The sequence below is a fragment of the Lytechinus pictus genome, chromosome 17, assembly GCF_037042905.1.
Source record: "Lytechinus pictus isolate F3 Inbred chromosome 17, Lp3.0, whole genome shotgun sequence".
Lineage (NCBI taxonomy): Eukaryota > Metazoa > Echinodermata > Echinoidea > Temnopleuroida > Toxopneustidae > Lytechinus > Lytechinus pictus.
Window position 1 is genome coordinate 12,262,928 of NC_087261.1, and position 26,065 is coordinate 12,288,992.

At 36.2% G+C, this 26,065-nt stretch overlaps 1 protein-coding gene and 1 long non-coding RNA gene across 3 annotated transcripts; both read right to left on the reverse strand.

Moving 5' to 3' along the window:
• Positions 1–332: 332 nt before the first annotated feature.
• LOC135157232 (uncharacterized) lies at positions 333–5,256 on the reverse strand. Its single transcript, XR_010296261.1, has 3 exons — positions 4,118–5,256; positions 952–1,054; positions 333–395 (listed from the first exon to the last, which is right to left on the reverse strand). It is a non-coding gene; the product is annotated as an uncharacterized LOC135157232 (long non-coding RNA).
• Positions 5,257–9,781: 4,525 nt separating this feature from the next.
• LOC135157196 (ornithine decarboxylase-like) lies at positions 9,782–24,020 on the reverse strand. Of its 2 annotated transcripts, none has more exons than XM_064112080.1 (4): positions 23,503–23,984; positions 16,339–16,435; positions 14,371–14,460; positions 9,782–10,917 (listed from the first exon to the last, which is right to left on the reverse strand). In XM_064112080.1, the coding sequence occupies exons 1-4, from the start codon at positions 23,629–23,631 to the stop codon at positions 10,895–10,897; spliced, it is 339 nt and encodes a 112-aa protein (XP_063968150.1). In that variant the 5' UTR covers positions 23,632–23,984; the 3' UTR covers positions 9,782–10,894. The 2 variants fall into 2 exon arrangements, with proteins under 2 accessions (XP_063968150.1, XP_063968149.1); XM_064112079.1 differs by having other exon boundaries at positions 9,783–10,917; positions 14,384–14,460; positions 23,503–24,020.
• Positions 24,021–26,065: the final 2,045 nt, after the last annotated feature.

Below are 26,065 nucleotides of genomic sequence, written 5' to 3' on the forward strand. Positions count from 1 at the left end.
CCATAGAAGTCCAGTCAGGAAAGCCACAAGCGTCTCTGCTTGAAGGAACAAATCTGGTTTCCAGAAGCAGTCTAATTTGAGATGAATTTGGAGAGCTCCATGGAGTGAAGTTTTTAAACAAGCAACGCCCTCATTCTGTAGTCCACTCTTATAATGATGTTACTACACAGGGGCCGCGGAACGGTTTTCAAAGTGGGGGGGCTGAGCCAAAAGTGTGGGGGGGGGGGGGCTGACCATGCTAAAAATAACAATCATATGGTCATTTTTATGTTTTTGTACACGGTTTTGGAAAAAAGTGGGGGGGGGGGGCTGAAGCCCCCCCAGCCCCCCCCCCCCCGGTTCCGCGGCCCCTGCTACAGACAGGAGCAGCTCTGAATTCAGTTCTGATAATCAACCTGTTCATAAAAAAATAATAATATGGGAAATAATGCAAGCCCATAACTATACATAGCTTGGGTTAGTTCAAATTTTGTCCTTTCAGTGCAAGAACGCCCTTAGCAAAACATTTGTGTGCACCCATCGGTGCAGAAATGCCCCTATGTCTGCTGGTAAGGGCGTTGTTTGCACCCAAATGATGATATGATAGAGGGATAGTGGCTTACTCCTGAGACCATAGTAATTGGCAATTTGCCATGAAGTAATCTAAAAAAGTGTGAACTGATTGTTTTTCCCCAAATAAAAGAATCATGGAAATTAAAATATGCAATAAATTAAATCAATGAAAGCAAAATACACACTTTCATACAGTACACCTTGGATGAGCACAACCACCCCCTCCCCTCCCCCCATCAATGGGATGTCTTCATTGCTGAGAAGTCCAGTCAAGATAGAGATTTGTGTTAGCCTTTTTCATTTTGCATTATCCTTGGGTCAATGTGTACAGATTTCACCCTCATCCCCATTACGATCATGGTGAATTATTAATAATAATACAGTTTACATGTAACCTACCATTCAAGAGTTGATAAAATGAATCAATCAGCTGGTTGCAAGAACACACATTGTAGCAGACACAGTTATGGTGGTTCTGAGGTTCCAGACTTCTTTGTCATAACTGTAGTAAGCAATTAAAAGCAAAAAGCAAAGAGATAAAACATATTCATGAAATTAATATACAAGTTAAGCTCAGTTGCCAGTGTGTTAATCATAATAGTAGTCCAAGGGTGTTTTGATTAAAGTCACTTCTGGCCTGGGGAGGGGCACTATGGTTCCTCAGCCATTGGCGGCGCAATTAAAAAAATTATGAAATCCTACCTTTTGCTTTAATTTACTAAAAAAAAGCTCGTAATAGAATGCCAAACTTTGGTGTACATATTCTTTTCTAGAGCAATCCTAACAACTTTACTTTAAAAAATCTGGTATCAAAATAAATTCCTTTCTATTCATGTTTTTTTATAAATATTTTTTCTTAACTTCTTAAATTTTTTTTTTAATTATTTTCAAGACAACGTTCATCAGTGACATTAAATTACTATTGTCAATAAAAAAAAATTACCCAGTTATGAATATTTACTTTTTAGATGTAATCATATTTCTGTCTGACATGTACTTAAACAAACATAATGTTGCAAAATTTCCTGACCCTGTACCTGGGAAAGGCAAATTTAGTATCAAAAGTTGTGTGAGACTTGAAAGTAAAACGTCAGTCAGCGGTGCGGAAATAAAATTTTGAGTGGCAGATTTATTCTGAAAAATGTCAAGGGGGACCATATGCCATATGCCCCCCCCCCCACCCCCGAGTATTGTGCTTGATGTGGAAAGATGTAAAAAAAAAATCATGATTATGCATTCAATATTAATAATGAGACACCCTTTAACTGAAAGCACCTGGAAAAGCATTGTAATCATCCATTAAACAATTTAAAGTGAAAAAAATATGTCATCTATATAGCACCTCATGTGCTTGCATAAAAACCAAGAGTCAGCTACATAGTAGCCCGGGGGGGGGGGGGGGTACTCACGAGATAAGGCATATGGGGATATGCCGCAGGAATGGGTCGCCTTTTTTGAAGAAATCCCTAAACATGGCGTATGGTTTTATGCTGGAAAATCCCTAAGCATGGCCCAATTTTTAGATAATGTCCTTAAACATGGGTCCATATTCTACTCCAATGTCTTAGGTGCAAATCCAAAATGACCTTACATTTTGGGCGATAACCTTTTTTTTTTTTTTGCTTGTCAAGTTTTCCAGTCGAAAATGTGCCCCCCCCTTTTGGAAATCCTGGATCCGCCCCTGTAATGAATCCCTAATAATGGGTACCTTTTTAGCCAAAATGACCTGTAAATATGGGTACGGGTTTCGAACTTACAGCCGTACACCTTTGTCCAAACCAAATCTAAGTACCTCCCCCCCCCGGCATAGTAGATCTACATATTGAATCAAAAAAATAAATGTATTTACATGTATATCTTTTTATATTTATATGAGATGGATATTAAAAATGTGACTCATACGGCACATCATTACAAATCAACGACACAAATAGACTGTCCTTGCTAAGAACCTCTTGTGCAATCTGCCCGTAAGAATATTAAAAAAAGAGCCCTGGGCGGGCAACATCCTATTCAATGTTAAAACTTCCCCAAGAATGTGGCAGATGTGGCCAATAGATTCTGAAAAGTAGCCCAATACATGTAGACCCCCTATACCTTTGTTTTTTTTTCTTGTCTGGCGAGATATACGGAGTCTGGAGAACCCCCCCCCCAAATAGAAAAAAAACAATAATAATAAATATATATTTTTTTATCCTCCAAAGACAAAAGTCGACACAGCAAAATTTTCACTTTATCCCAGGCCAGGCCAAGGAAAGTCATAAAAAGGGAGGTTAACGGTAGACTACCTCGAGCGAAGTTCGTGCAGGCTCCACTCCACTTCACTACCGCTACACTACGCTCCACCTACCCGAACTTCGAGACCGTGAACTCTATCTGATATTCCGAGTGACAAAGGTGGGATTTTATGGGGGGGGGGGGGGAATATAAAATTCATGCAACATCACGATCTTTAAAAACAATTAAATTTAATATTCTTACTTTACACCAAGTTTCACTTCTTTTCCATGCTTCTATCAGTGTAAAAATGGGTGATTTAGAGCCAACATGAAGTTCCTCACACGTATAAATAATTTGCTGCCAATTTCAAAACATTGCATGCACGTGCGATAATAGCGAATTAGTTATTTGTGTGAGGAACTTCATGTTGGCTCTAAATCACTCATTTTTAGACTGATAGAAGCATGGAAAAGAAGTGAAACTTGGTGAAAAGTAAGAATATTAGTTTTAATTGTTTTTAAAGATAGTGATGTTGCATGAATTTTATATTTTCCCCCCATTAAATCCCACCTTTGTCACTCGAAATATGTAGAGTTCAGTCTCGAAGTTCGGGTAGGTGGAGCGTAGTGTAGCAGTAGTGAAGTGGAGTAGGGCCTGCACGAACTTCGCTCGAGGTAACGTTAGACAGACTCTTAAAAAAAGAGAGTCAAATGGAGAGGAATTTTTTTTTGGGGAAATGTCGAGAGTGTAATGGAAGTCTTTAATTTCTATTTACTGGATGGCTATTCGCCGTTGAAACCGATATATAACTTTAAAAATCATTTCAAATAGGAACAAAAATAATCTTTAAAGGTCATTTTCGATGTTTCATACATAATTAGAGCCTACACATTTACTTGCTTCTGGGTGATTTTTAACAGCACTGCACCGGCAATGACAATGACAATGACAATGACAATGACAATGATTTTATTTCTTTGACGGCCCCTCCTGGGGGCATAGAAGAAATATAACAACTTACAACAATGGCAATAATAGGCATAAGAAAAAAATACCAAGGTAACAAGAATCAAACATGATGATAATAAACATATGTACAATACAAGACCTGCCGTGTTGTTGATACAACCGTGCATTACCGACACAAAAAGTCAAGTGTGGGACTGGGATTGAAATTGTACGGTAGAAAATTTGTTGAAGGTGAAATTTCGACCGGCGATAAAGATACATTTTCACTTTTTTCAGAATAATTTTTTTCCCTGGCATAGGTCTAAAATATATAAATTCTCTAAAAACATACATAATGGAGAAAGAATTGTCTGAAAAATGAATATTTTCTACTTACTCTCTTCCACAAACAGGATTGTTGCAAGCCATTATTTTGCTTTTTCGGCTAGTCTTGTGCTGCAGACCCTGTTTACAGCTGCAAATCGTCTGCAGGTCAGCTGCAACTTGCGTTCAATCGCAAGCCTTTTTCTTGCAACGCAAATTGGCGATTGATTGCTAGTTGCAGTCGATCGGAATCGGCTGCAAAGTTGCAGTCGATTTGCAATCAATTGCAACATAACTTTCTTGCAACGCCCCATAAGTCTTTCACTTTGGACTCTAAAATCAGCTTATTTCTTTCTCGTGCCTTTTCTTTAGAATATTTTCGAGTACACTCTCTAATCTTTAATCTAATAAAGCCCCAAAACAATGAGTAATTAGAAAAGACATTTCTGTGTTGCTTTTTCCACTGAACTAAGAATCTCATTTTTCATAGCAGAACATATATTCTTTATCATAATAATTGAATTTCCAATATGAAGGACCTCGCTTCACTTCTTTTTTTCCACTACTACAGGTAAGCAAGATTCCAGAATGGTCTGGAGTTACGGTAAAATGTCATATTCCAGCACCAATGTTTCAACTTCTTTTGATATTATCCAATAATCTAGCCTACTTTGAATAGGGAGTGTCTTCTGTCTTAAAGAAAACTGTTGTTTTCCTGGATATATTTTCCTCCAAATATCTATTAATTGAAATTTGTCCATGAACTCCAAAAATTCTGTATTAAATCTAGATTTCACCTGTATGGTTGACCCCTTATCATCTAATTTATCATCTAATATCATATTAAAATCACCACCTAATATAATAACATGACTGAGAGAATTTTTATTTATAATGATATTGATCTTTTGCAGGACTCTTCTATTTGCTCATTTGCCTTGTTCCTAGTTGGAAATAAACATTTCCTAATATCATTCTAACTCCATCTAATTCACAGTCGAATGTAAGGTATCTACCATCGTTATCCCTTTCCATCTTTACAATAGTAATAAGCTTAGCTGCATTTGCACATGTTCTGCAGATATCTTCGATGCGGACTTTTGCATCGCGCGCCCAGCTGATAATGTAAACAAACTTTAGACTCTTCACTAGTCGCTTTGTAGCTATTTTTGCGGAGATTGCCTTCGCCAGGGTGTAAAACGGAAACGCGGCGCCGGTGTAGCGGCGGATTTGGTTCCACCGGCGGATACCGTATCCGCCGGCAGATATGGTTTTAAATGGCCGATATCGTTTTTAATCGGAACCATATCCGCCGGGTTTGACGCGGCTTGATGTTTGCAGATTTGGTTCCTCGGCGGATTTGGTTCTATTGACTATACGTTTAATGTTGATTTGGACAGACAACCTCGGCAGCGCGCGCATGCGCGGCTCTGCAGCTCGATCGCGATGGGGGGGGGGGGGCGGGTTCGTCCGCCTTTAGTGAATTCTTATTCAGGGGCGGATCCATACAGCTTTTGACAAAGGGCTCGATGGGGATGAGGATTAATAGGAGAAATGATGTCTCGATATTTCATGTATTACATAGACCTGGCACGCCAAAACTATGCTATTTATTATAAGATTTTGATGAAATTTTCATCATTCTATTTTGTGAATTTTTATTCCTTTTTTCAGTCCGCAGTATGCATCGACCTCTTTAACTGTGCTTTTTCACACCATGTTTAGTGTCAGTTTGCCAGACTGTTTGGCGAAAATTTGCACCCCATATAGGCCTATAGGTTTTTTAAACTACAAATGTTTAGAAAAATGTCAACAAGTTAAAACTTCATATTTCAAAATAAATGATGCAAATTATGTATGAAAACAATTATGTTTTGCTGTTTGCTCATAATATTATTGCTTGTAGAATGCTAATTTTTGGTAAAAACATAAATTTGATATTTCTAACAAACATCAAAAAAGAATGTCAAAACGTGATCAACTTCTTATGTAGTTAATTGTAAGCCTATATTTAATTTTTCATGTATTTAAAAAAAAGAATAAAAAAAAAATTCTTTTTTTTTCAATGTTAAGGAATCTGAATTAATTAAAGGGGACCGGAAGTTCACCCGGACAAAAGTTAGATACGCCACGTACCGTTTGGTGCTCCCTAATTTACCTCTCAGTCATCTAATTTTAAGATCAATATGGGATCTTTAGAGAAATATAATTTCTTCTTTATATCTTTTGTTTTTCACTATACCCTCCTGGTTTTCATTTCTTTATTTGTTTTGCCTTTCTTTCTATCCCTGCTCATTTCGCCCCTTTTGCCTCTTTTCCAGTTTCGTTACCTTCCTGGCACATTATGAATAATATATCTGGGGCGTATACGCGTGGGTAATATAGCACCAAAAAGAAGAAACAGAAAGAGGAAGGGGAGGGAGAGAAAATAAAAAAAAATATACGAGAAAATGTGGAGGAAATAATAGTAATACATTGGAATTTCGTAAATCAAGAATTTCATTTGCAGTGATCATTATTTATACTTCCCTCTAGAAAGCTTAAAGCGATGGTCCGGGCTGAAAGTATTTATAGCTTAACAAATAGAGTAGAATTCACTGAGCAAAATGCCGAAAATTTCATCAAAATCGGATAACAAATAACAAAGTTATTGAATTTTAAAGTTTAGCAATATTTTGTGAAAACAGTCGTCATGAATATTCATTAGGTGGGCTGATGATGTCACATCTCCACTTGTTCTTTTGTATTTTATTATATGAAATTAGGTTTATTCAATTTTTTTCCTCTAAGAACTAGAAAAATTGAATTGACAATTGATTTAGTGCATTAGATATTTATTGCTGCAACTTATTTCATTATAAAAGAGACATATTGTTCACACAAGTATGAAATAATGAAAAAAATATGATTTTATGTAATAACATAAGAAAACGGAAAGTGGAGATGTGACATCATCAGCCCATCTAATGAATATTCATGACGACTGTTTTCACAAAATATTGCTAAACTTTAAACTTCAATAACTTTATTATTTGTTATCCGATGTTGATGAAATTTTCAGCATTTTGCTCAGTGAATTCTACTCTATGTATTAAGATATGAATATTTTCAGCCCAGACCATCCCTTTAATACAAAATACTGATTTTAATTATCGAAACTGCCATTGTTTGCCTTCATTTAATACTCAGTGTATTAATCGATGCATATTGTGCCCAATTTATCCCTAAAATTGTGATAAGAAGGATTTTTCATACTGCAATAAATTAATAGGTATGAAATAAATTAACAAATGCATGTTATTTGAATACAAGCATTATCTTGGGGGAAAATTATTTGTATACTAGTAGTGCAGCAGACATTGACAGTTGAATAGTCCCATAAGTGTGGACTATTTAAAGACCCAGACCAGACCCCAAAATTTAATTGATAAATCAGACAAATCGAAAGCTATTAATTTAAACTAAAAACAGAAATGCAAGTTTCATGCAGTCATCGCTTACAGCTGAATATATCGGGTTTCGAAAATGCTTTCACCGGCCTCGCAATGTTAGAAGTGGTGTAATTCCATAGAGTTGTAACAAGAAAATGCGTTATTTTCCCCTTTCAGATTACGCATTTTATTTTTTCACTCATATCACATAGAGATAACATAAATATCTTTTTCTGCAAGCTTTAATTGATAAAATCTACCGCTTTTGACTAGTTTTCTCGTACCACGTGACGTATGTGAATGAAGGATATCGCGATAGCGCAAGAACGATATCTTCCGAAGAGAGTGGTACTGAATCCGCCAGAGTAGAACACGATCCGCCGGCGGATTTGGTGCCTAGAACAGTATCTGCCAGGCGCAGGATCCGCCGGTACACCGGCGCGGGGGGGGGGGGGTAGTGGGATTACTCCCAAACAGCGTAAGACATTAAGAAATGTTGAAATGAATTTCTTTCGGTTTAAAGACCCTCACTTGTTCATTTGGTACGAGTATAAACTGATGTTAGAACAAACATACAAATCGGTACCATTCCTTTCTTCTAATGATAAATACTCATTCAAAAGGAACAATGAAACAAAGCAAAATACTTAAAATCATAAACATGATACACATGAACTATACAATTTATTGCGATTCCGCGATCCTCGATGATCATTTGCATGCAAAGGAGCGTAGCTTTTTTATAAGTATGCTTTAGATGGAAAATTAGTAGTTATATCTATAACATCATGAACATGGTATACAATCATGTATACAATTTATTGAGCATATTGAATGACTTTGAATAACTTTGCTGCTGAAAATACCTTCCTATTTACGAGAAAGCATGGCGATGGAGAATAAATTGCATTTTTAAGTATTGAAATCTGTCGTTACTGCGCAATTAGTATTCAATAACATAACAAACTAAATTTATTATATTCGCGTATTTTTTTTTTTTTTTTTTTTGGGGGGGGGGGGGCAATTCGAAAAAAAATTAATACGCGGAAGTAAATTCTGTGTTTATTGATACAAAGTTGTAACCGTTTTTTTTTTTTTTAAAGAAAATCGTTAAATTATGATTTTATGCTGGTGATGTGTTACCCAATATGCCATTCGATCATGCAGTTTGCCTAGTTTGAGCAATTTCAAATTTCAATCAAAAGTGACTTGTATCTTCGGAATGAAGACACTGTAAAAAGGATCACTTTCATTTTTTTATTTTTCATGGTCTTGATGAAGATCAAAAAATTTGCCAGATGAACTACTAAACCGTCATCAAGGATATTGTTTTTCGACTTCCACGTGGCATAGGTGACGCCAAACAAGGATACTTACATGTACATTACATATATATATAAAGATACAAACACGATTGTTTTCTTTTAACTTCCTTTATATTTTTATTTTCTCTTTGATATTTCATTCAACTGTTTATTTTCTTTACCTTCACTTTATTCCCATGGCGCTATTTTGCTTAAATGTACTTTTCGCGGTGCTATTCTTGTTTTTTTCTTTTTATTGAAATATGTAAAGTATAAACATTGAATAAAAAGTACTGAAAAAAGCTTCACCAATTTGAACTATTTTGAATTGTTTTTTTTTGTTATATATATATATATATATATATATATATATATATATATATATATATATATATTGTGAAAGAAATGGATGAAGCGAACAATGGTTGGCGTTGCTTATATCAAGGTTCCCCAAAGCTATCTGCCCTTTGGGAAAATTGGTGATGCCGAAAAAATGTCTCTGCCGGGAATCGAACCCGGGCCCCCAGCTTTGAACGCCGCGGCTAGACGGGTTAGTGGCTAGGCCGACCCCGATCCGATTGACCGTCAGATAGACAGATTTTCGACACTATACCAATTATAATTTTCTTTCACAATATTTAAAATAAAAAAAGAGTTGCCAAAGCTGTTGTACCATGATGTATAACTTCACACATCTGTATTCTTTCTCCCATACGTGTACTGTATCAAAGGAATAGCTTTGATCCAGCTGAGGCATGGCGGCTTGTCATTGTTCAAAACCCACCTACACCCGACAAAGAAAATTATAATTGGTATAGTGTCAAAAATCTGTCTATCTGCCGGTCAATCGGATCGGGGTCGGCCTAGCCATTAACCCGTCTCTGTGGTCTAGTGGTTAAGGCACCGGCGTTCAAAGCTGGGGACCCGGGTTCGATTCCCGGCAGAGACATTTTTTCGGCATTACCAATTTTCCAAAGGGCAGATAGCTCTGGGGATCCTTGATTTAAGCTACGCCTACCATTTTTCTCTTCGTCCATTTCTTTTACAATATATATATAATATATACTGAATTTCATTGACATATGATCCCGGCATTATAATTCAAACAGCTAATCTATATACAGGTCATGTGAGTGGGATAAGCCTACTTGTAAACTTGAGTATGAATACGAACTCTAATTATAAATGAATTGCTATAGATTGCTTTATAAACATCTGAACACATTTATCACCATTATTTATTATCAGCATCTGTACGGTACTAAATCAACTTGTTTAGCACACTTGATAAACCCTTTAAAAATCTTACACAAAAAACGTTAAAAAATATTCCGAAGAATTATCGTATATTGTAGGCTAATTGGAAAGTCCTCAATTGACGTAGGTATACAGTCAGATAAAAGAAAATACATTTTTAAAGAAAAAAATCGGGATCGGGGACCCTCGATGGTATACGCCATCATGGATTAGCAATGAGAAAACGGATGACGTCATCTCCCATGAGTCCCTTGAAAATAAGTACTATAATTATTCCAATACCACCATTCCTCGTCAATATTCATCCAGTTTTGTTGAAGATTTACATGAACTTTCTTGATTGATTTGAACTCTTATCAATTGACAAGTGCAAATGAAACTTAGATGTAAGGCATTTCTTTTAACAGATTAAAATGATGTCATCTTGCCAGCAGATTTCTGAAACCACCAGTAAGACCAAGAGAAGATCTGTCAATAAATGTTTATCAGTTTATTGTCCTCCTTATTTTACAAATCTGCCTTGTCATGGCCGTAATCATGGTGGTAGTTAGTATAACAGCATATGGCAGGTATATTAAATGGTGGTAATTCGAAACAAACAAAAAGGAATTTTCCTTTTCAAAATGAAAACTAAGAAGCAAGTTTGAAAAAAAAACCTGAAAGAAGTGCACCTAAATGTGATAACGTAACATCTTTTGTCGATCTAACCTCGCTTTTGGAAAGACTTCTTTTATTTTGACGAGCTCGTCCTCGTTGTCGAACGTCATGAGTCGGACATCGTTCTCCTTGGCGAACATGAGGTGTGATTTGGCTTTGCATGGGTGTGCATATATGATCCTATTAGGCTGAACGCCTAGATCAAGCACCTGCTGTAACTCCGCCTGGAAGGGGGGGGGGTGAAAAATGAAGGTAACATTTTAGAAAGAAAGAAAGAAAGAAAGAGAGAGAGAGAGAGAAGGAGAGTGAAAAGTCAGTAATTGTAGGACTTGTATTGTCCGTCACTGACACTCCAAGAGGCCTCAAAATCAATTATTTGATGATCATAATAATGATCATAACAATAATAATTACAATAATACTTAATAACAATACCTATACTACTCCTACTACTACTACTACTACTACTACTACAACTACTTCGATTACTTCTATCCTAATGATAATGATAATGAAAGCAATGATAACAGCAATAACAAAATACATAATAATAATAGTAATAATAATAGTTATTATAAGAATACTTAATGATAAGAACAATAATTTAAATAATAATGATAATAATAACAATAATAATGGTACACACTTAAAATGTTGGGCAACATACTGTCCACTGTATTGCGTTATGTATGTTGGCAAAAAAATATATATTCTGAGCAATTATTATCCAATTGAGCAAATCTGTTACCCAATTATCAGTTTTTATCACCCAATTTGGGCAAATTTTAACTAATAGTTGTGTGGACAGTATGTTGCTCAGGGTTGGTTAAAAGTTGGGCATTCTTTTGCCCAACTATTTTAAGAGTGTAATAATAATAACAATTGTGATAATATGGATAATAAATGATAATGATGATCAAGATGAAGATTATTTTAACAAACATGACAATAACAGTAGAGATAATATCGATAATAACAAAATGATGATATATATCATATATTAGTTATATTGATAATAGAAGTGCTCTCTAAAAATATTGGGTAAAAGTGCTCTATGAGGGTAATTATGTGTCCAGGCAACAATGGGCATTTATTTCAGGCATTTTTATTTTTCCAGTGCGATGAAAATTTTGCCCATTCTAAAGTAATTGCTGCTTATTTTTTTTAACCTTACTGGGCAATATGCTTCCCGCATTTGGGTAAAATACAGCCCAAAATTGATTGGACACATATTTACCCTCGTGGTGGTAAACATTTTACCCTAAAGGGATGGTAATTCTGTTTTATTTCATTCATTCCACATGTCATGCATGTACTGGTAAATATGTAGGCCTTCCTCGCGATGTCATCAATAATGATGATGCGGTAAAATAATACAAACATAAAAAGAGTAAAGACAGACAGGCAAATAGATGTATGATCTTCATGAAAAATGATAAGTACCCGCATGGTGATAAACAGTAAAACACAGCCCATACGATTATAGAGATCATTTTCAGCAATATGCATATATAGTAATGTTCCTGTTCCACAGGGGCCGTGGAACCTGGTTGAAAGTGCTTTAACCCTAATTATCCCTCCTTTCACATGGCAATGGTGTCCAAAAACGTAAAAATTGCCATCAAAATGTGATTTCATGCATGTTGAGCCTCCTCCTGTTTTCAAATTCTGTATTTAAACGAACATCAAACTGGTATAAAGGGAAAGACAGTCTGACGAAAAGTTTATTAAAAAATAGCAGAAAATATGAACAACATTGGTGAACGTTTGAAGAAAAATCCATTAAAGATTGAGAAAGCTACTTGATTTTTAAGATTTGATTTGTGACGTCATATACGAGCAGCTGTCCTATTATGTTGTGTAACATAAAATGAATAAATTTATTTTTTAAATGGCTCGTGATGACTTTTTTCAGGAGCGGATTTGAATGAATTTGTCTGTTGGTATACTAAAGATACAATAAAACCAATTTAATTTACGATACATGGGAGGTTGCTCGCATATGACGTCACAAATAAAAAATATAAATTGAATAACTTTAAAAAAAATCTTTGATAGAATTTCCTCAAACCTTTACCTGTATTTTTTGTTGTTTTTTCTGCTATTTTTACAATAATCTCTTTTTTTTGTCAGGGTGCATTTACACTTTAATGCCATTACATTAATTTCTATCCGTTTTAATGTCATTAGATTTTATATGTCTGTCTGTATTACATACACATTTTTCATCGGACCCTCAGTTATAGAAGCTTGCTTTTATGTAGGTCCCATCATATTTCTTTGACTTTATACACGTAAATCAATAACTGATTAATCATGTTGCTTATATATTTTCCAATTGTCTATAATTTTATATTTTGTATTATCGTTGTTGCTTTCTTTTAACGTGAAACAAAATGTCAAACGAGAAACATAAAAATAAATAAAATGAAATGAAAAGAAATAATAGTCGTTCCATGGGATTTGTTCAGTACGAGAGAATGGAAATAGCATTTGAATAGGGAAAAACTTTTAACAACATTTTCTAGTCTCAAAGAAAATAAATAAATTTTCTGAGAGAATTACTAAACTATATTGCATGTAAGTAATATTCTACACAGTAAAAACGTTGTATAAAAATTATGCAATGCTGTTCAATATATGAATCTTACAGTAATTCTTAAACAGTTCAAACAAGTGTTTAATTTCTTGAACAACAAAGTTTGATTCTAAGTATTGAACTCTCAATAATTCAAGCAACTACTGTAAGATTCATATAGTAAACATGGTAAATAGCGTTGTATGAAATTTCATACAGTATTTTACTGTGTAAACAGAAGGTTAAAATCAATAATATTCAATAGATCGTGTTTGGTTAATTAACAGAGCAGTGGCAACAAAATTACAAGTTTTCTTATATTGCTGAGACCGGAGACAACCAATGATCAACCAGTTATCATCCAGATTTATGGGCGTGGGATGACGCATATTTTCAGGTTTATTGCGAAAATCATAAATCGTAATGAGGCCAAGTGTTTGTTTTAGATCGGGGTAAGTATCGGTTAACGCTTTGATTGTTTAATCGTGGTATTAGTGACATTATTTCCCGCTTACAAGTAAACAATTATTTTTTAGTAATTGTCCTATATCATAGCAAACATCATTTGTCATAGAGGAAAGAATTATATTAACATATTAAAAAAAAAAGAAATAGAAAGGAAAATTAAACGAAGAATACGTCAATTTCAAATGTTGAAACATTTCCATGAAATGAAATATTAGCATGACAAGGATGCACAGATCATAAGAAGAGAAATTAAATATATACCAAGATTATGAATATTCGAGCTATTTGACAACTGCTTCAGAAGAATAAGTATTAAAAGTGAATGACCCACCGAATGTTATATACATGTACACTGTAGCTGAAATATTCACGATGATAGCACACACAAACACACACACACATATATTAATTTATTCATGTTTTCTTTATAAAAAGCAGGGTAGTCACATTCAAGCCAGAGGCCTGCTTTACAAATACATATATATATATATATAATGTTGGCTGGGCTGGGGCTTCGATCCCTGAAATTGAAAGATGTGATCAAGAAATGGAATACCAACACAACCCAGTGTTTTCTCGTAGCAACACAACAATCCCAAATGAATAGAGAATGAACACATATATTTATTACCGTTCATGCCTACCTTGCTCGCACAATCAAAACCAGCTCCAAGTATAGCTAACATTTCTAGTACTCTTCTGTTGGAGTTGCATTTAACAGCTGAAAGAAACGTTTTAACGTACACAATAAGTTATAGAGTATAGAAGTGATGACATCACAATGTTTTTTTTCGCATTTGAGCATTTTTGATGACATATTTCGAAAGATCATGATGAAATACCTCCACAAATCAAATTTGTTGGGAATCGGTCCATGGGAGCCTTAGATATTCATTTATTTTATTTATTACGTCTTATTTTACCAGGGTGACTCTGTCAGTGGTTCAAACACTGTTATACTTAGAGGCCCTGGAATACAACAACAAAAAATACATTAGAAAACAATTACAGAACATGTACATAAAACTTATTGTCATCTACATATAGTTCAGTGGAGTGGAATCAGCAACCACATGGTGTCAGGCACGTGAAATTGTTTATTGGTATACTAAAATTGGTTAGAAATATAGATATGTAAGATATATTTTACTGTATTAGGTGAGTTAGTCATTTACTAAAGGAATTTCATGAGGGGCGTTACCTAGTTTTGGGTCACTTTCCAGAATCTTTCAGTAATTGTGTGTTTAGAGGGTGCCTGCCTTACATCATGCGGTAAACGATTCCACTCCACTGCACCAACATGGGAAAAAGCTTGTTTGCCAGATATTTTCCTTGCTTTTGGTATCAAAAGTCCATCAGTTATTGCAGCTCTGGTTCTGTAACCATGAATAGAATTCGCTTTGTCAAATAAATTGGTCAGGTATTTTGGTGCCTGTCCATTTATAGCGTTGTATACCAGCTTACATCTTTGCATTTTCCACCGATTTTCAATTGATGTCCAGTTCAACTGACTCAAAACATAATCTGTGGAAGTACGTGTACCAACTCCAAGGACAATTCGTGGCATTCTTTTATGTTGTTTCACAAGCGACTCTTTGGTCGCAATGGCACAATTTGACCAAGCAGTGCTGGAGTAGTCGAACAATGGCAATACCAGAGCATTTGCTAGCATCTTGATACTATCTAGTGGTAAAAATTGTTTCAATCTTCTCAATAGAGCTAATCTAGGTCCAATTTTTTTACTAACATGTTGTAAGTGATCCTTCCAATTTAGGGCAGGATCTAAGATTACACCTAAGTATTTGTAGCTGTCTACTTGCAGTACTACATGATTGTCCAAATGTAATGAAAGGGGTCTGTTCGTACTTGCTAATTTCTGGGGTGTTCCAAAAATCATAAATTGTGTCTTAGTGGGGTTTAACCTTAGTCCATTATTATTAACCCAGTTACTGATGTGTTTCAAATCTTCATTAAGTACAGTTTCGAGATCTTCAATTTTCTTTGCACTGTAAAAGATAAAAGTATCGTCAGCGTACATCATCACAATACTTTTTGAGGTAACTTTAGGAAGGTCGTTCACCATAATCGAGAATAGGAGGGGTCCGAGTATTGATCCCTGCGGTACCCCAGTTACTATAGTACCCCATGTGGACTCGGCATCCCTTACAATTGTTCTCTGTTTGCGATTGGCTAGGTAGTTAGTAAACCAGGTAAGCTCAGTGCCTCGTATTCCGTATTTAGATAATTTTTGCATCAGAAGTTCATGGTCTACGGAATCGAAGGCCTTGCGAAAGTCTAAAAAAAACCATGACCTCATGAATACATAATTAGCCCCATTGAAATCAATGTATCATTGGCCTGGTTTTAACATTTGTAAGGAAACAGGCCAATAATACATGTACATTGACTTTTATTGGGCTGATTATGTATTTATGAGATCATATCTTGGGGTCTCAGGGACCGATTCTAACAAAATTTTACTTGTAGAGGTATTTCATCAAGATCTTTCGAAATATGTTACCAAAAACATAATAATATTAACGTAATAACTTTGGTCGGACTGGAGGCAGTAATTTTCGTCGGTGTGGCTCAGACTTACCATAGAATGGTTGCACATTTGGAAACTCCTGCTTCCATAGGTGGTGCTTCTTCTCCACATCCTTCAGATCTAAGACAAAGAAAGGGTCTTCGTCATCCTGAGATCAAACAGAAAGATCATTTATGGAACATTGCAGATGTCTAGTAAGAGGAATTGAGAGAGAGAGAGTGAGAGAGAGAGAGAGAGAGAGAGGGGTAGAGGGGGGGGGGGAGTGGGGGAAGCTAAAATTTTAGAGATTTGAGGGGGGTGTCAATGAATGCGTGGTCTTTGTTCACATCATTCAGGGCTTAAAAATGCACAAAATCTGCTTTCAAAAAGTGAATACTATATTACACCGACAAACACACTTTCCTTTAGCCTACATATTTCAACGATCAAATAATGCGAGCGCGAAGCGCAAGCTGAACATTTTTTTACATTCCGACCTAAATACTGAGCATTCTAAGCACCTTTTAAAATCATGAACAGCATAGGGGTATGACTATACACTTGATGTAAGCGCGAGCCGAAACGAAATTCGACATCTCATGTTTTGTAAATCAGGAAAAGGAAGGATAATTGGATAAATGGATAATATTCCTACATTAATAATTTGATAATCTGATCTGAAACTAGAACAAGATTCGTATCTAGATAAACATGCGTGCGTGTGTTTAGATTCAGACCTAGAATCTGGACATTCTAATTACATTCTTAATTATAATATCAATAATAAGAGCGCGAAGCGCGAGCTAAAAATGTTTGATTTTCAGATCTAAAAAAAAATTAATTTAAGCGCAATTACGAATTGGATATGGATCACGCTTAATAAATGATGCGAGTGCGAAGTGCAAGTTGATATTTTTATAATTACATATATTTTGAGTTGCGACCGGGACATTTTAAGGACATTTTTGTCTTCATATGACTATGATCTTACTAACCGAGAGATGAAACTTGTCGATATTCCATTCTGAAAAAACGGACAATGATTATTAGGAAATCATGAAAATATTACTATCTTACTTATATACTAAGAAGCCCAAATGAGGGAGCGAGATTGATATTAAGGTCAGAAAAACTGGACATTTTGTAATCATGAATAGGATGCATGGGTTAATATATTTTTAACAAAAATAATGCGAGCGCAAATTGCGAGCAGAAAATTCTGATAAACTGTCATGAAAGAGGAATTTAGAATAATTCGTTACAATTGATATAGGTATACATAACTCCCCAATCAAAATGCAAGCGCGCAGCTTTAGCTGATACTATTCACAATCAGACCAGCCTAACAAGGGATATTTAAAAAAAAAATGGAATACACAAAAAGAATATTTACTTGACAAATCAAATAATGCTAGTGCGCAGCGCGAGCGAAAAATTTTGATATTTAGACCATAAAATATAGTCATTTTACAGAAAACTATAAAATCTATTTATAAATCAAACAAATTGAAAACTCAATGTCCGAGAAATGTTTTGTTTATTAACTTCAAAACTTGATATTTTAAGTTCAATATAAGTCTATTGAGCAAGTTATGTATCTCATAGATTAGGCAATGCGAGCAAAAAGCGTGAGCGAAAATTTAACATAGTGACATGAAATTCCCCCCACCCCATATTATTTTATTCACTCGTCTTTTTCCTCTTATTTTTCCTCTTCATTTTCTCTTCTCTTCTCTTTTCCCTTCTTTTTCTTTTTCCTCTCTTTTCATTTTTTTCTTTTTGCTCGTTCCAAGAAGTGGGTGGGGGGGGGGGGGGGGCATTTGATATCAAAAGAAAATCCTATATAGTCTTTGTAGTCGAAAAATGTTTAAAAATAGCGTACTTTCATGACAAATTATTTTATTCTCGCCTGCTCCCATATCGGATTTAATAACCAAATCAAGGTTTCTTGAAAAAACCGCACCCAAACCCCAAATAACACCCCTAAATTCATAAAAACATATATGAACGATAATTTTCTTGGAGTATTCGCAAGTTGTCCGAAAATTATCCTGATTGCCCGAGTCCTTGAATTTACCACTCCTGACGTTGTCCTAAATGTCTCCGGTTCTGTCCTAATACGATCTGCATGCTGTCCGCGCCGAACGCCGACAAATTTATTTAGATAATCTTGTCCCAGGACAGTCCCATGAATGTCGTAGGACAGAACGCGGACAGCCCTGGTCGTGTCCTAGGACAAGATCATTTGCATAATCTTTTACGGAATTTGGTTGCGGACAGCATGCCGAAATGACAAAAGTTGCTTCCGCAACCCTTCCTGGTCTTGTCCGCGCCCTAGTGGAAAACTGTCATTTCGGCATGCTGTCCGCAACCAAATTCCGTAAAAGATTATGCAAATGATCTTGTCCTAGGACACGACCAGGACTGTCTGCGTATTGTCGTAGGACGGTCCTAGGACTGTCCTGGGACAAGATTATCTAAATAAATTTACCGCCGTTCGGCGCGGACAGCATGCAGATCGTATTAGGACAGAACCGGAGACATTTGGGACAACGTCACGAGTGGTAAATTCAAGGACGAGGACAATAAGAATAATTTTCGGACAAATTGCGAATACTCCAAGAAAAGTATCGTGTTCTTTTTTTTTTTTAATTTAGGGGTGTTATTTGGGGTTTGGGGTGCGTTTTTTTTTAAAGAAACATTAATTTTGTTATTAAATCCGATTTAGGAGCAGGCGAGAATGAAGTAATTCGTCATGAAAGTACGCTATCTAAAAAAAAATTTCGACTACAAAGACTATATAGGATTTTCTTTTATTTCAAATCAGATTGCATACATTGATGGAAATCCCAGGGGGACAGGCAAATGCTTCCTCTCACTTTTTGGAAAGGGGGGGGGGGGCATTTGATATCGAATGCCCGCCCCCCCCCCCACTTTTTGGAACGAACAAACAAGAAAAAATGGAAAGAGAGGACAAGGAAGAGAAAAGAGAATAGAAAATGAAAAGGGAAAATAAGAGGAGTAAGACGAGTGAATAAAATAAGATGAGGGGGAGGGGGATTTCATGTCACTATTTTAAATTTTTGCTCGCTTTGTGCTCGCATTGCCTAATCTATGAGATACATAACTTGCTCAATAGGCTTATATTGAGCTTAAAATGTTTGATTTACAAATATATTTTATAGTTTTCTGTAAATGACTATATTTTATGGTCTAAATATCAACATTTTCCGCTCGCACTGCGCACTAGCATTATTTAATTCGTCTAGTAACTATTCTCTTCGTGTATTCCATAATTTTTTGAAAAATATCCCTTTTTAGGCTGGTCTGATTCTGAATAGTATTAGCTATAGCTGCGCACTTGCATTTTGATTGGGGAGTTATGTATACCAATATCAATTGTAACAAATTATTTTTAATTCCTCTTTCATGACAGTTTATCAAAATTTTCGGCTCGCAATTTGCGCTCGCATTATTTTTAAAGTATTTTTTAAAGTATATTAACCCATGCATCCTATTCATGATTACAAAATGTCCAGTTTTCTGGCCCTGATATCAATTTCGCGACCTCATTGGGCTTATTAGATTAATAAGTGAGATAATAATATTTTCATTATTTCCTAATAATCATTGTCCGTTTTTTTTTTCAGAACGGAATATCGACAAGTTTCATCTCTCGACAACTGGAAATATATGTATTGATAAAAATATCAACTTGCGCGTCGCACTCGCATCATTTATTAAGTGCGACCCATATCCAATTCGTAATTGCGCTTAAATTAAACTTTTTTTTAGATCGGAAAATCAAATATCTTTAGCTCGCGCATCGCGCTCTTATTGTTGATATTATGATAAAGAATGTAATTAGAATGTCCTGATTCTAGGATTGAATCTAAACACACGCACGCATGTTTATTTTGATACGAATCTTGTTCCAGTTTCAGATCAGATTATCAAATTATTAATGTAGGAATGTTATCCACTTATCCATCCTTTTCCTGATTTACAAAACGTGAGATGTCGAATTTCGTTTCGTTTCGGCTCGTGCTTCGCGCTCACATCAAGTGTATAGTCATACCCCTATCCTGTTCGTGATTTTAAAAGGTGCTTAGAATGCCCTGTATTTAGCTGGGAATGTAAAAAATATTCAGCTCGCGCTTCGCGCTCACATTTTTTGATTGTTGAAATATGTAGGCTAAAAACAATTGTGTTTGTCGGTGTAATAGTATTCACTTTTTGAAAGCAGATTTTGTGCATTTTTATACATGACAATAAATTGTCTCGGATCTAAGATAACTTTAAAAAGACTGCATATGTTAATAGAAAAGTCGAGGCTCCCTTTATAACATTACTTTCTAATAGTTTTTCCACAAATTAATACATATCTTACAAAAGAGGAAGAAAACGGGAAGTTAGACAGGCACATGCAGACCAAGGGGCGAGGTGGTCTTGCTTCCCCCTTTAAAAAAGTACAAACAGAAGAAATATAAGTGAAATGGAAAGGGAAACTTAACAAATGATATGGTGGAAAAGAAAAACAAGGGGGGGATGCCGTGGTAATACGGCCCTCCTCTCCCTGCTGCTGGCTTACCCCTCCCAGTATTAAAGAGATATACAAACAGCACAAAAGAAATAGGAATAAACAAAGGAGATGAATGAAATGAGGTGAAATAGAATAGTAGGAAAAAAAATCGCGATAATGAACAGAAAATAATTGGCCAAGATTGTGAATGTGTAAGATTAGAAATATCAGTTTTAATTTTTGGACGAAATTGTGAATCCAGTGTCTAATCGCCTTTGCCTCCTCTTGTACCAATTAAAATATAAACTAAAAAAGAAAATGTAAATGGGCAATTCCAGGAGACCGAATGCGATCGCTACGCCCTATTGGCTGCGCAAAAAGGAAAAATTGAATAAATGCAAAGAAGAGTGGAAAAGAGGAAGAAGAGTGAAGAAATTGACAGAAGGGGAGAATATCAGTGTTTCAGCTAGGTCAATTTTGTAAAAAATTAATGGTTCATTTCGCTTTTCATGCTTTTAATAGTTTAATTAAGAAGATTGTGCACGCTATTCATTTTTACGAAAAATACCTAGGTCTTTTCGTCTTTTCTTTTTCGTCCTTGATGTTTGAAAGAAGTTCGCGCTTCGCGCTCATATTTTATGTTTATGAGAAACATGTTCTGTGCACGACTTTTTTTCAGGAAGGTCTTTTTTTAAGAGTCGTGGTGTAGTGGTTCTGACTCCCGCCTTGTAAACGGAGAGTCGTATGTTCGATTCCCACCGCGGTCTATATACCGTCCTTTGGCAAGACGTATTTTGCACACCTTGCCACTCTCGACCCAGGTGCTAAATGGGTACCCGGTTGGATGCGAAAGTTATTGTATGCTTGAATTTGCAAGTGCCACTTCGAGGCTGCGATGAATGCAAGGAATGCTTCCCAGGGTGTGGAAGTTGTGCACTTTTTATGCGGGATTGAAATGAATCATGGGGTAATAATATGCTGTAAATCGTTTTGAGCCGTTCTGAGAAAAGCGATATTCATAAACTTGCTATCATTTATTATTATTTCTTATCAATAAAATCTCATTCACGATCAAACAAAGTGCTTAAAATGCATTAGGAATATAAACTTGAATTTCAATTTGAAATCTTTACCTGTATTATTAATTTTGTTATGATATTTGTCCTATTCGTAAAGTCAAGCGCTGCCTATACTGTCCCTTTTTTTTCGACCACAAATGGCTTTTGCTACTTGTGTACTCGTTCCATAAATATTACATTGGATGCACACATTCCTGAATCACTCCTCTTGCCTTCCTATTCCAATCCGAACGTTCCTGAAACAGTCCGCTTGCCTTCTTATTCCTGTTCGCACGTTCCGGAAACTGTCCGCTTGCCTTCTTATTCCAATCCGCAAGTTCCTGAAACATTCCGCATGGCTTCTTCTTTGCTACCTGAAGCTGACCTGATCGCGGATGGTTTCCGGAAGACGCGGAAGGGTTTAGGAAGGGCGGGACATCATCAGGACATCGTTAGGACAAGGTCCCGAAGGTGTCAGGAATTCAATATCCGCGTCGAAATTTTGGTCGAGACCAAAATTTAGATGCGGACAAATTTTGATTTCCCGAACACCAGGAAGGGTTTAGGACAGCGTGCGGACACTCCCAGGAATGTCCGGACAGGTTGCGGAAGGTTCGCGGATTGCAATTATTACATTCCGCGCCTTGTCCTGACGCTGTCCTGGCCCTAGTGGAAAAGGGGTATTAAGAAGACTATTATTATTTTAGAAGGAAGGAGAAGCGGGGCAGGGAAAGGACGCTGGGCCAATAGGAAAGACATTACTATTATCATTATTATCATTATTTTCTGCGTGAAGCGCAAGAAAAAGAAAAGGCGCCCCGCTTTGGTCTTTATTCCTTTATTATAGAAAAGATGGAGAAAATGCCTTCCTTTTTCCACACTGATTTTCTTTTCCAATCGCTTTTCCTCATGTTTGTTCTTTTATTTGGGGGAAGTGAAATGTTCGCATGGCAACGCAGATGAAAATAGTCTAGTGCTAAACGATAATAAAATCGAATTGATGAGACAGATGCTCAGCTAAGGTTCGACATCCAAAATAGCATTAAATTGAACATTGGTTGGAGGTTCTTCATGAGCAATTGAAGAACCTGAAATGAGAGAGCATGCAATGAATAACCACGATCAATCGTTTTTAAGTCAGCTGAATGCTATATAACCTTCAACTTCAACATAATTATTCTGATACATCTATATTAAAAAGTCCGAATATACTGCCTTTGGATCCTGGATCGGGTTCAAATCACTTTTGTCACGGGACTTGGCCATGGAGGATCAGTATGTTGTTACTGTGTGTGCACAGGATTGTCAGTGGTCATCAGTCTCCTCATTTGCATACCGATCAGGATGTGCATAAACTGTTTTGTGAAATTAAGCAAAACTTTAAAATGTCTTTCTTATTTTACATCCGATTTTGATGAAGTTGTTAGTGTTATGCTTGTTGGATTTTTCTTTTTTTTATTCAAATCAATTTTTTTTATTGGGATATGGACTTGTCCTTTAAACAATGCACTATCCGAACGAAGGGAACAAGAACAATCATTATGAGAGGCTTGCTTGGTGTCGAAAATGGCATCAGTGGTATATTAAAGAAAGCCTATTTATTATTGTAAAATAATTACCCAAAATAAAAACACGCACATAAAAAATTGAGCTTACCTCTCTGGATACATCAACATAGTCCCCATTTATCACATCCTTCATGTATTTAACAATCTTATCATCATTTCTGGCATCCAGTGATCCTTCCTCTTGCAATGTCCGCCCAGCCGAGATGTTTAATCCCATAACTGAAGATTATTTAACGAAATAATCAACCCCAAAAGTGTCACCGAGGGCACACCCCTGCTTGTAACTTCTCCTACCATTCCCGGAAAAGTTTGAGTGGCGTCGAAATAGAGTTTTGTCGTTTTCTTCTTCAAACAATCCTCGCGCACGGTTGAAGAGGTTATTCCAAAGTCACAGTGCTGTGCTTCAGAATACACTAGGCGTTTTTTGTACGGCCTGCCGACTGACTGAATCACTCGAGTTGAACTCGCTGTGGCATGCAAATGTATTTTTTAGAGGAGGCATTCGCAATTCGTGTTGCCGGCGTTTCCACTCTTGTTTGAAAAAAAATCAAAATCTTGCGAAAATATGGCACTCTTACGGCCGCGCAGTCTGTTCTTATGTAAACTGGCCAGGCTCGAATCCCCGATGACATAAAAACAGAGGATATACCAGCGGAAAGATAAAAACCGGATCGTAAATTTGAATTGACATAAATGAGGACGAGGCGAGGGTAAGGTATCCATGTCGCAATTAACCCTGTTAATTGATTAAAAATTGACATGCCCATTAATCCTTCATGTCTAGTAGACAGTTGGAAATACCGTCACCTATTTCCGTCAAATTATTATGGGTAGATGACGTCTACTGAGATGATTACAGGAAACGAACAAATCATACAATTTGTATAAGTTGTAAAATTACCTTGCAATAGTTCTTACCAATGGTGCAGTGAAGTACAAAAATTAGGGGGCAGAAAAGGGCGTAATTTGTTCTTAATAGTGGCAGTTTAGAGATTAGGAAGGCCCAGAAAACTCCGTATCGGCCGGTGGCGGATCCAGAGGGGGGAGGGGGGAGGTGTGCACATCCGGAATGTGCTCCCCCTCCCCTTGAGAGCAGAAACCCTGGATCCGTCACACCGAAACAATAATATAAGTTCAGTTTTGTAGATGAGCGCGTGGAACCTGTATGGGAAAATAGTCATTAGATATGATTTTGATATACGTAAATCACTATAGCTGTCCTGAAGTTTACGAAAAACATCAACTTTATACCACTGCCCACGACCAGCAAATTTCATAAACATAATAAATTAAATTTTATTCGGGCATAAATTTTTGTAGAAGAAGAGGGCTGTCTGTATAGTTAGTGTAAAATTGAAATATTCCATTGATAAAAGCATGGAGCTACTACAGAAAAGGAAGCACTCTCATATACTCTTACAACATATTTTTTCATGAGCAATTTTGTTTAGTTTGATAAAAACAGTTATATGCAAAATAAAGGCGATAATGTAAATGGGTCAATCACACACTATTATACAATAAATGTTTTTTTATACATGATGTAGGAAATATTCAAATGTTTTTCTCAATGTGTTTGAAGAACATATGTCATTATCATTGTTGTAACCTATAATTGCCTGTTTTACGTTCAGCCGTTTGTTCAAATGATCTTGTTAATGTTGATGTGACCTTCGAAAATACAAACCTTCCAACTGCTGATTATAAACAAATCCCCATTCAAAGGCATATTCATCGAGAGTTGGTGTTTGCGAAACTTTACCCTATTCTCAGAATAATAATAATAATAATATTCCGCATTTATATAGCGCTTAACACATCGGAACGACGTCTCTAAGCGCTTTACAGATATATTATTACCCCGGTCATCGGATCGTTGCATGCCCGCATACAATGTATGCACCTTCTCCACTCCCTGGGGAGCATTCCAACAAGAGTTCCAAGACTCAATTGCTAGGCATACTACATAGGCTTTCGCATCCTACCGGGTACCCATTTAACACCTGGGTGGAGAGTGGCAAATTGTGGATTGACGCCTTGCCAAAGGACGCTAGACCATGGTGGGATTCGAACACACGACCCTCTGATTACAAGGCGAGAGTCAGAACCGCTACACCACAGCGCTTCCACCGGAATACACGTGTCTCCATTTGTATCTTGATTAAATCATGGACCTACTAGGTCCATGATCAAATCATTTGATATACTTACTGAACATTTAAAAACTTCGTGGATCGTGTACCATGAACGTAAATTAAATCAAATTTAAGTAAAGTAAAGGAATATAAAGTAAAGTATAACGTGAGATAAGGATGAAGACAAGTGGGTATTTTCTCAAATGGCATGGACAGTGCGACATGGAAGTATAGCAACGTAAAGTTTTTTTTGCAGGAGTTTCTGCATTTTATTCATTAATCAATAACAAATAAAAAAAAATGATAAAATGACAATGACATAAATTAGTACATATTTGCATGACAATCTAAAAGATAAATAATGTATAAGACTGAAAACTACATAAATGAAGCATGTAAAATAGTACGGTGGGTAAAAATGCAGGGCCAGCTATAAGCAGGTAATTGCTTGAAACAATAGCAGCCATGAGGGAGGGCAACATGGGAACCGTAATAGGTTATAAATATAATTCGATA

Coding starts and splice junctions, on each gene's coding strand:
- LOC135157196 (XM_064112079.1), bottom strand. CDS start 23,631: ATGGGATTAAACATCTCGGCTGGGCGGACATTGCAAGAGGAAGGATCA. Junction 16,436..23,502: donor ATGTTGATGTATCCAGAGAG/GTAAGCTCAATT, acceptor GTTTGATCTCAG/GATGACGAAGACCCTTTCTT. Junction 14,461..16,338: donor AAATGTGCAACCATTCTATG/GTAAGTCTGAGC, acceptor CGTTTCTTTCAG/CTGTTAAATGCAACTCCAAC.